The sequence below is a fragment of the Diplotaxodon limnothrissa genome, linkage group LG3 (assembly GCF_057381915.1).
Source record: "Diplotaxodon limnothrissa isolate DT_005_m linkage group LG3, D_limnothrissa_male_GT1.1, whole genome shotgun sequence".
Lineage (NCBI taxonomy): Eukaryota > Metazoa > Chordata > Actinopteri > Cichliformes > Cichlidae > Diplotaxodon > Diplotaxodon limnothrissa.
The window spans coordinates 60,266,537-60,277,170 of record NC_140598.1 but is presented as its reverse complement, the minus strand read 5'-3'; the positions used below and the strand labels follow the sequence as shown (position 1 = coordinate 60,277,170).

Sequence of the window (10,634 nt, the reverse complement as noted above, 5' to 3'; positions counted from 1 at the left end):
TCTGTCAATGGTTTTGCCCTGATAAGTCCACTCCAAGCTCTCTAGTAATGGCTCTAAATCTGTTGTATTTGCTTCTGTTTTTAGCCTTGAGTCAGGCCTATGACTTGCCTTTACTATTTCAGGTTTTTAAGTGTGTTTTACATAGACATGATCTATCCTATGTCTCAGAGTAATTTCATTTTGTAACATATCAGTCAAATAGTGTGCTAATTTGCACATCCCAGTCAAAGCTTAATTACTATAACAATCAGTCCCATACCAAAGGATATTCTGTTTACAATGAATTGAAAAAATGATCAAATCTTCATATTTGACAAACAGCAATTAATTCAGCAATTTAATCAGTTATTTGCTTAAAATGAAATTCACGTCACAGTCCCTTATGTGTAAACTACACAACAAAATGCCATCAGCTGCACTCAACAAGCTGTGGAAATTAAACAACCAGCTGAGTAGCTGTGTGTCAGTAAAGGGAGACAACGATGCTGCAGATATATATTCCATAATGACGGGTTTCTGATGGAGTAACTGTTTATAGAAAGATTATGGGGTTTCCCTCTTTAACCCTTTGGGCACATCCTGTGTGATGGATGACTGATTGCTTCCTTTTGACAGCCACACAGATGGCCCTTCTTACAAAATATATATGTTCAGACTGTTCAGTCATCTACCCCTCTGAAATCTACAGGAAATATTGCAAGGATATGTTTGGGGGTTTTCCCCGAATGCGGATGCAAAAGGAAAAAATGAGGTACTGATATTTTTCAAATGTGTTGTAGTCCCTTTTTTAAGTGGGTTTTATTTTCTCAAGCATGGAATTGTGCTTATGTGCATAGTCACCCTCACAAAGACCCATTTCCCAGCTGTCAATTACTACATTTCATATTATAATGGGGGGGCTTTTTTGCGTTTTGGATTGCTGGTTATGCAAAACAGATAATTTAAAGGTTCTAAAATATTAAACATGTTGCCGGTATCATATCTTTAAAACAGCAGTGATAAAATTGATCAGTATTTGGAGCATTCGACACATTAGCGTTGCTTACTTTAGTCTTCTTTATATGCTCCATTTTGTCCATTTTGGTTTTACATATTTTCATTTATGATTTATTCCAGCATAGTAACATGATTCTGATTAAGTGAACATTTGAGAGCAGCAGAGCTGGCTGTGTTATCATTTCAGATTATATTCTTATGTTTTCAGTGTTCAACTACTTCTTTTCCCACCATCCTCCTCAGATCTAAAGGAAAGCCCTGAGTTATGTAAGAATGGACTGATTTATAACCTAGTTTCTCGCTACATATTTTCATATGCAGCATAACTCATTTATTCTGCTTATTTTGTTCTGTTCTAGTTTCCCTACTGATGATTAGGACTGCAGATAATGTACTTATTTAATGAATCTTGTTAATTCCTAAGGGTGATTGTCATTACAGGGGAAGAGACCTTACATTTTTCTTTTGTTGTCTTTGTGTACTTTATGTGTTCCTTCAGCATTGTGTTTGTGGTTTGCAGGCTATCATGGAGAGCAGAAAGAGGGCAGCAGCTTCTTCCAACTCTCCAAGTTTGGTTTTCTGGTCCTCGTCGTTCCCACGGCAACCAGCCAGGGTCCTAATTGTGGAGGCGCTGCCGCCCCGATGGTCAGAGACCCGCACAGTTCTTTGCGATGCTCTCGACAACTTCTTGTCTCTGGCCTCTAGTCTGGATGGGCCCTGTAGGATACCTCTACTGAGCCTGTATGCCGTCAGCAGGCAGCGGGAATGTCTATTGCCACTTGTGGTAAGATGGATAAAAGTGTAATATTCCTGAAAGCAGTGCAAAACACATTATTTCTCTCCTATAATTGCTTTTTCTTTCATACATAAATATCAGCCCTTTTCCTGCTTTGCATTCTGTCATCCACATTATCTCCCATTTTTATCCATTTTTCATTCCCTATCACTTTTGTTATTTTAGCAAGTTCGTGGTAACTTCGCCAGGCTGCATTCCTGTGTTGAAGAGCTGAGGTCTATTCCAAGTGAAGGTTGTATCAGAGGAGCAGCCGCGGGAGCTGATCTGCTGCGACAGGCAGTGCTGGACAGTCTGCAGCAGTTTAAACAGTACATCAGACACACCAGCGCTGGCAGTCAGGCCGGCAGCAACATCTCTGTGGAGGTGAGAAGCGACACTTCACAGCAAGAAATGAATTTCTATGTAAAACTGCACATTTGTACAAGTCACAGGGACTGGGTAGCGAGCTCCTCTCAGAGACCACTCTTACCATTGACTTAGGAATCAGCCCCACAGTACAAAGCAGAGAGCAACTATCCTGATCATCTTCCAAAGAAACACACATGTGTGAAAGCTCTGTCTTTATAGTGAAAGAAGACACAAACACCGTACACACTTCTGTAACTTTTAGTGAATAATTTAACTTTGGTTTTCATTTACAGTTGGCAAACAGCTTTTAGAAAGGGTGTCACACACAGCCTGTTTAACTTTGCTGATGGTTAGTGGAGTAATAAACACATATAAAGCCTCTAACTATCTGCACAAAGAGGTTAACAGGCTCTTTCAGTTACTATTTTCAAAAAATTGCTTAGTAGGTTTGTAAGTGCTGATCGATTATACTGAACACACACTGCTAGAGAGCCAGTTAGATCTGTGGTATAAGAGTACCCTGGTAACTGTTACAGTAAATACAAAGCATTAAACCATAATCGTGTTTCTTGTCCTCAAATTCCACTTTGTAGCACAGAAATCTGAGTCTAAATAGTTCTAAATGGCAACAGAAGTGGAGATGCTGGGGATTGAACCCAGGACCTCATACATGCGAAGCATGCGCTCTACCACTGAGCTACATCCCCTATGAGGCACAGGGAGCATGTTGATCATAAAAGCTTTATGAGATTCATCAGCGCTTTCTAAGTAGGAGAACACATTGAGAAATTTCCATCGAAACCGAAGCATTACCTGCGGCAGGTAAATTACTTCTTTCCATCCCCTGAACTGTCAATTAGATCTGTGAGGAGAATAATAGGCACAGTTTTTCATGTTTTTTCATTTACATATTTTTCTTTCTCTGCAGTTGTTGTCACTGGATTTCTTTTTTTTTTAAACTTTATCTTCATTTTCATTATCAAGGATAATCTTTTCAGCTGCAGACCAGCTCACGCTAAATAGATCCCCTTTGGATATTCAAGATAGAGGTTCCACTCATACCTATTAAATGAGCTGTCCTCAGGTCCAATTCAGTGTATTAAGCAGCTGCAAAAAACAGACTGAACAAGGCAATCTCATTAGCATGTCTCTGTTAACAACCCTCTGCTAATGGCTCTTCATGTTTTATATGAAACAGTGCACTTAAAATAAGCCTGTCCACATATGAAATGGAGCAAAAGAGCTACTATTTATCTGCTTGTGAACCATCTCTGTAGAAAGAGGACATCGCAAAAAGCTTTAGTAGTTTCAGTGTTTCCCCATTTGAAGGGGAAATCGGATCAGGTACTTAACGCCAGTGTACGAAATAGTGAAGCCAGTTTCCTTAGTGAGCTTCGTGCAGTCAGTTTCAAAAAGTAAATCCTCTTGTATCCTGTTGTATTGACTCATTATTGAACAGTTAAGTGTAACATTACAAGTTTCACTAAAAGCTCATATCTGCTGCTGAAGTTCATAGATCCGTTCAATTCTATTAATGTTGTGTAATGTTTTTTGCTAATGGTATGCAAAAACATGCAGGCTCATAACGCACCGCAGAAAACATTTTTGGTGTCACCAAGTGATAGTTTATGGCATGTGTTCACTCTCACTTTAACAAATTAGATGCTTTCAGCTCACTGAAAACATCTAATCTGTTAAATGTACGGGTCAGGCCGGCAGTCAGCCAGTAAGAACTGTGGTAGCTGCTGAACATTGTGTCCTCTGGACACCAGGCTGTAGGTTGTTGACGAGATTTTGTAAATTCCAGCCAGCTTTTTATGAGGCACTGGACAGATGATTGCACTAAGACCCACTGCTTCCAAGGGTAGGAGATATGAATAACGCTGTTAGGAGACAGTGAAGGAAAAAACAGAAGCATGGCCCTTTGCATGTGTGTCTGTGTGTGCCTTGCTAGCCCACCAATACAATGCATGTTTTCATTCAGATACATGACGCTTAATGCATGCATGTGTTCTCCTTGAGCAGCAGTTTCCATCCACTTTTTCTAAACAGCCGGAAGCAGAGAGCAGCTCTCATCAATAACCGAAATACAATCATCATTTCCTGCTACTGTTAATGTGATTCAGTAGAATGCTAAATGTCAGCCTAGCATTATTTTATCTTTTTTCCCCCATTAGGCATGTAAATGACACAGAAAACTAATTTCATCTCTTCCCATGATCACATTTTTCTGCTTATTTTAAGTTGCTGTCTTTAGTCCAAATGTTCAGCCGAAATCTTCATTATTAAAAAGATAACGGATGAGTAAAAACATTTTAAAACGTATTACCAGTAGTTTTGTTCATTTACAGATAATGAGAGCTCAGTTAGAGAAAAAAAATAAATTAAAGGGATAGCTCGCTCCCAAATCGAGTTGACATGTTTTCCCTCTTGGGCTGTGATGCTGTTTATCTGTTTAGATTGTTTTGTTGTGTTTTCCAGTTTTATCTGCTGTAGAATACCGCCTTCCCTTGAATATAACAGGACCTGAAGGCATCTGCTTTGGTGCTCAAATACATTTGAAAATCTCAGCAGTAATGTCTCTCTCTAGAAATCTTGAGTAACCCAGTTACTCACAAAGACCCTCAAACCTTGTTCCATACAGAACCCAACATTACAGGTCATTCAGAGGGGAAGCCATTAATCTTCACATCATCTTCAAATGAAAAGCCATTAATAAACTCAGATGAGTGACTAGCTCAGGATTTCTGCAAAGAGACAGTTTTTAAAATATTTTTTGTCAAGGTGCAGTATTGTGCAAAAATGTTGAACTGCCCTCACTTCTTTGTGTTTTTGTAAAACAAATGCGAGGTAGTTTACTGAAACATGCAAATAGAGATACAGAAATGCAACTCTAACAACTTGAAAGTCAGTGTGTGATGTGACCATCTTTGTTCTATAACACAGTGTGAACTGTCTCAGACAAGTGTTATTGCAGTTTCTTGAAGTAGTCTTCAGGAATACTTTTCCAAGGTTTTTAAAGGACATTCAAAAGTCTTCTTTTAATGTTGGCTGACTTTTGTTCTGTTCTTTCCGGCACTACCTCAATAATGTTGAGGTTCAGGCTCTGTGTATGCTAATCCATCACTGATAGTAGTCCATAGTAGTAGTTTTATGTTTTTCCATCAAGGTATGTTTTTACCTATATTGTAGGCACTATTCTATCATTATCCTTCTTCTGAAATATTGACGATAGTTTGAACCAAACATGTGGATTTATCAGCTGTTGCTTCTGATTTTCAAACCAGTTTATGTGTAATTTAGCATATCTAAGTCTTTTCTAGTTGTTTCCCTTCCTTAAATTGGGATTGGCTTCTTGACAGCCACTCTTCCACTGAAATTAGTTCGTATGAGGCTTCAGTGAATTGTAGATCGAATAACACAAGGACCAGCTGTATCTCTTAGGTCGTTTATCAGGTTCAGCTCTTGAGTTAGTTGCCTTTATATGCTTGAATGAGTGTTAAGAGGCTTAACACATAACAAAAACTTAGAGATACAGTACATACAGTCATACACCTTTAGAGTGTCTTTAAATGTAGAGTTGAGTATGCATGTACCACTTTCCTTTTGGGCTGACATTGTTTTGTATCTAGTGGTTGTGACATCACATGTTCATTTTAGTAACTGTAATTTACTGCATGTCATGTCCCCAAACTCCCAACAGACACAGCACTGTCAGACATAAAGAATGCTTTGTTGTGGTGTTGCTGTGTCCTGTGACTCTGATATAATCCTTCATAAAACCAGCTGGAACACTTCAAATACAGAAAGGTTTTGGAAAAGAGTTGTGGCAAAGAACATCAATGTGGCTTGCTAATGAAAAGTGATAGTGTTTGTGTAGTGTGGTTGTGGAAGAGCAGCGAATGGGTTACATCATCGCAAGACATCACAGATTAATTGCAGCACACTTGAGTTGAAGTAGTGTGAATGGCATGGATGTCATTCTCATCAGTCGGCGCATAAAACAAGTAGTGGCCAGAATATTGTGCAGTGTGGTTTAAAGAAGCATTAAGAGGGCACCTCTCAGTTCTTTTTGAGCCTGATGACTTTTTTGCACTGTGTTGCATTGAGGTCAGCTTGCCCCTTGACATTGGAAACCTAATGAAATGTCTATGTCTGTGCTCCTGGGAGCAATATTTGTGCTGCTTCCCCAGGTTACTCTGGTGACCAGCCAGCCAGGCCGTAGCATTGTTCATCAGCTGGAGATGGGGCTCAAAGATGCTGACCTGGTTTCACTGAAGCGACTCCTGGTAGTGCAGATCTACAGTACAGGAGACTGGGGCCAAGACACTCTCTCACCTGAGGCCGCCGCACCCTCAGAGACTGAAGGTAGGAAATACAAATACACACACAAAACACAAGACTGGAACATGCACACACACTCAGACCCACACAAATTGAGACTGTAGGGTCATTAAAGAGGAGACAGGCTGTCAGCTGTTACTGCAGGCTAACCAGGAGTGCATGTAACTCAGTTTAAAACAACAAGCAAAAAGCATTAACAAACACTCAGTCCTCATGAAGTCTGTTATCTATTTCCAAAGCAGACTTGACTCCTCCGCACTTTCCACATATCTCCCCCCCCCCCGTGCTTTCTTAATCATGCTCTGCGAAGCTGTGTAGCACTGACCCATTTATAACACCCTATTTTTACTATTTTTTTACTGTTTTCAGCATATCTGCGCGCCACACTCATCACATATGTCACGGTTTGTATAACTTGGCTACAATCCAAACATTTGCCAGTCCTCTCTTAGAGAGCCTGATTTCATAATCACATGTCATGTTTTTTAATTACACGAAGGTTCAAGTGATGTGGTTTGGTTTGAGTAAGTAGAGGGTGCAATGAGGGCTGCGTAGGAATAAAGGGGTGAAAAGGGAGAAGAACAGAAAGTGAGAAAGAAACATCCAAGTGGGAGCAAATAATGAGGACTGAGGCGTTTCATATAAAACTATTTGTGCATCGTCTGTTTATTCCTTGATCATAAATAGTTATTTGTATCTGTGGAGAAAATGACTTAGCAGACTTTAAGATTGGGTTGTTTTTTTCTCAGAAGTGTGTGTGTGTGTGTGTGTGTGTGTGTGTGTGTGTGTGTGTGTGTGTGTGTGTGAGAGAGCGATGCTGGAAACATTATACTAATGATGTTTCAGAGGAGACAAACTGTATTATGCAAAATCCACTCTCATTGTTCTTGAACATAATTAAGTGTCCCCACTGTGTCTAGAGGCCCAGAAGTCATGAGAAAGTTTCTTTGCTTTCTCCATAGATCAGAATATGTGTCTCTGAATGAGCCATTCAGATTTTGAGCGGCTTTTAACGTTAAAAGGGGATAACCACAGCTCCTGACTGCCAAAGAGAGCTCTTAAATCATAAATAAACAGATGCAGTTCGCCATTGTTATTTTCTTGCTGGAGTAGTGTTCTGTTAACTTTGTTGAACATACAGCCTGCAGGTCTGAACTAACCCATCAAAGAGTAGAGTCTGGCCCTCTGGATGGATTTGCAGAGTGTGAAGATTGGAGAAGGAAGGTGTAATTTTGGACTTTCAACTGTAATTTGCACCAGAAAGCATGTTCCAAGGTGTTAAGAATGGATAGCATAGAAAACATCATGTTGCCAATCATCTGTCTGAATCATAATCAGTTTTATAGCCTTAAATTACCTATAATACCACAAGATAAAAAACTTGCACGGTATGTACCACCGACAGTTAGAGGAAGTGGCTGACATCCAGAAATCCTACCAGTGGCTGGACAAAGCTGGACTGAAAGACAGTACAGGCACTAATCATGCCAGCACAGGAACAAGCTCTGAGCACAAGATCCATAGAAGCTGGGGTCTACCACACCTGGCAAGACCCCAGGTGCAGGCTGTGTAAAGATGCCCCTGAGACAATCCAGCACATAACAACAGGGTGCAAGATGCTAGCAGGCAGGGCATACATGGATCGCCATAACCAAGTGTTCAGCATAGTATACAGAAACATCTCCCGAGGTCAAAATGGGAGACGCCCCCTAGGGTGGTTGAGAATAATTGAGCTAAGATCATGTGAGACTTCAAGATACAGACGGACAAAATGGGGATGGCTAACCAACCGGACATAGCGGTGTTAGGCAAACAGAAGAAGACAGCCATAGTGATAGATGTAGCCATACTGAATGACAGCAACATCATGAAGAAGGAACACAAGAAGCTCGTGAAGTACCAAGGGCTCGGAGAAGAGCTTGAGAAGATGTGGAGGGTGAAGGTAACAGTGGTCCCAGTGGGAAGCGGAGCACTAGGACTCCCAGAGATCTCTGTTCAGAAGAGCGCAGTCCTAAGAACAGCTGAGATACTGCACAGGATCCTCAAGCTAGAGGATAGAGAGAAATTCAACCTTCATATTTTTAACATTTTCAGAGTTCCTCATGGTATACAGGGCTGAAACAAAATTCTGTACTTCCTATTTTATTCTTACTTTCAATTTCATACATTAAATTTGTACTTGATAATTGCTTCTAATTGCTGATAATGGACGCTCTGCGGTCCTAGTTTTATTGGATTTATCCTCGGCCTTCGATATGGTAGATCACAACATCTTATTAGCGAGGCTTGAGCATACTGTAGGCATTAAAGGTGTTGCCCTTGATTGGTTTAAATCATACCTCTCCAATAGGTTCTTCTCTGTCAACCTGGGCACTTGCTCTTCCTCCGCTGCACCTGTCTGCTGTGGTGTGCCTCAAGGATCTGTGTTAGGCCCTATTCTTTTCTCACTGTATATGCTCCCTCTAAGTGCAATCTTTGAGAAATACCGCACCGCTTTCCACTGCTATGCTGACGATATACAGATCTACTTTGAACTAAATGATGATCTTGCTTTGTCCTTCCATTGTTTCCAAGAGTGCATGCGCGAGGTCAAAGAATGGCTCCTAGCAAACTCTCTTATCCTAAATGATAAGAAAACTGAAATCGTGGTATTTGGCAGCAACGTTCCTCGTGGCCAACTTCGTGAAGCCTTTGGTTCCCTTACCAGCTCCCTTTCTGACACTGTTAGCAATCTGGGCGTGTTGCTTGACAGCTCGTTCAAACTCGATAAACAAGTGTCAGCTGTAGTCAGATCTAGTTTCTACCAACTCCGTCTCATCTCTAAGGCTAGGCAGTATGTTCTGCATAAGGACCTGGAAAAGCTCATCCACGCCTTTGTGACCTCAAGGCTGGATTACTGCAACTCACTTTATTTTGGTCTTCCTTCTGCCCTCCTTCATAGACTGCAGACAGTCCAAAATGCTGCGGCACGCATTCTGACCAGAACTGGGAAGTTTGCCTGTATCACTCCTGTTCTAGCTGACCTGCATTGGCTACTCATAAAATACCGCATCCAATTTAAAATACTGCTGCTTACGTTTAAAATGACCAAAAACACAGCACCGAGCCACCTCAAGGAACTCCTTAAATCGTATGTTCCTGCCAGAGCATTAAGATCATCTACTCAGTTACTCTTGGTGCAGCCTAGATCTCGGCTGAAGTCTAGAGGTGACCGGGCGTTTGCCCTGGCTGCACCAGAGTTGTGGAATAACCTTCCGATTGTGATCCGGACGTCCGATTCTATCCAATCTTTTAAATCACGGTTAAAAACCTATTTGTTTAATCTCGCCTGTCCTGCTTGTTAATGCTCGCACCTGACTCTTAGACTTACTCTATTTTTTCTTATACATATTTTTTATGGCTTGTGCTTTTATTATGTTTTTATTTTGATATGCATTTTATATTACCCCTGTGTATTAGTGGCATTGACCTGTGAGTATATTTGATACTTTGCTAAGGCCTTATAATACTCGTGTTACTTCTCTGTCTCTTATGTTAAGCACTTTGGTATACCGCTGGTTTTTAAATGTGCTCTATAAATAAAGATTGTTGTTGTTGTTGTTGATGATATTCAAAACTAGGATATATCCCATGATATTGATGGAAGTTGGATATAGAAAAAAATCTTGTTTACCAAAAACAAGATTTTGACTTATACATGTTATACTAGCATTTGAAATGTAACTTCTTGTAAACGTGTACAGTGTTATACATACCCTTTAACTCATTCGAGACAGTTGTATCAGTTATGCAATGCTGCCTGCAAAACTGCTCTTATACCTGATCCCCTGCTACAGCTTTTATATAATATCTAAGGAAAAACGTTGTTGCTTTGTTCCATTAGTCCTCGTGAGGCCTTTGCTCCCCATGGAGTCAATGTTAGCGTGAAGCGGCCTTTAAAAAAACAGAGGTACTTAGTCCTTGCACAGGCAGTCAGGTGAAAGAGAGGATCGTGTGTTACATGTGCGTTTTTTAGAACTAAAAGTATTCAGAATAAAATATTGAGGAACCACAAAATAAGTGTCCCTGAATCAGTGCCTCAAGTACACATTTTTTTGTGTTTTTGTGTTATTGTATTTGTAGATCAATATGCGGGGGCACTCATTCCGAT

General features: G+C 40.4%; 1 protein-coding gene and 1 non-coding gene across 3 annotated transcripts in view; one reads left to right on the top strand and one right to left on the bottom strand.

The window, feature by feature from the left end:
• The first annotated feature begins 1,522 nt into the window (after positions 1–1,522).
• m1ap (meiosis 1 associated protein) overlaps positions 1,523–10,634 on the top strand; it is a 52,044-nt gene continuing 42,932 nt past the window's right edge. For both annotated transcript variants that reach the window (XM_085351029.1, XM_085351028.1), the window contains exons 1-3: positions 1,523–1,780; positions 1,958–2,155; positions 6,334–6,508. In XM_085351029.1, coding sequence (XP_085207155.1) covers positions 1,523–1,780; positions 1,958–2,155; positions 6,334–6,508 — 631 coding nt within the window. The remainder of the gene's footprint in view (positions 1,781–1,957; positions 2,156–6,333; positions 6,509–10,634) is intronic.
• trnaa-cgc (transfer RNA alanine (anticodon CGC)) lies at positions 2,776–2,847 on the bottom strand. Its single transcript has one exon. It is a non-coding gene; the product is annotated as a tRNA-Ala (tRNA).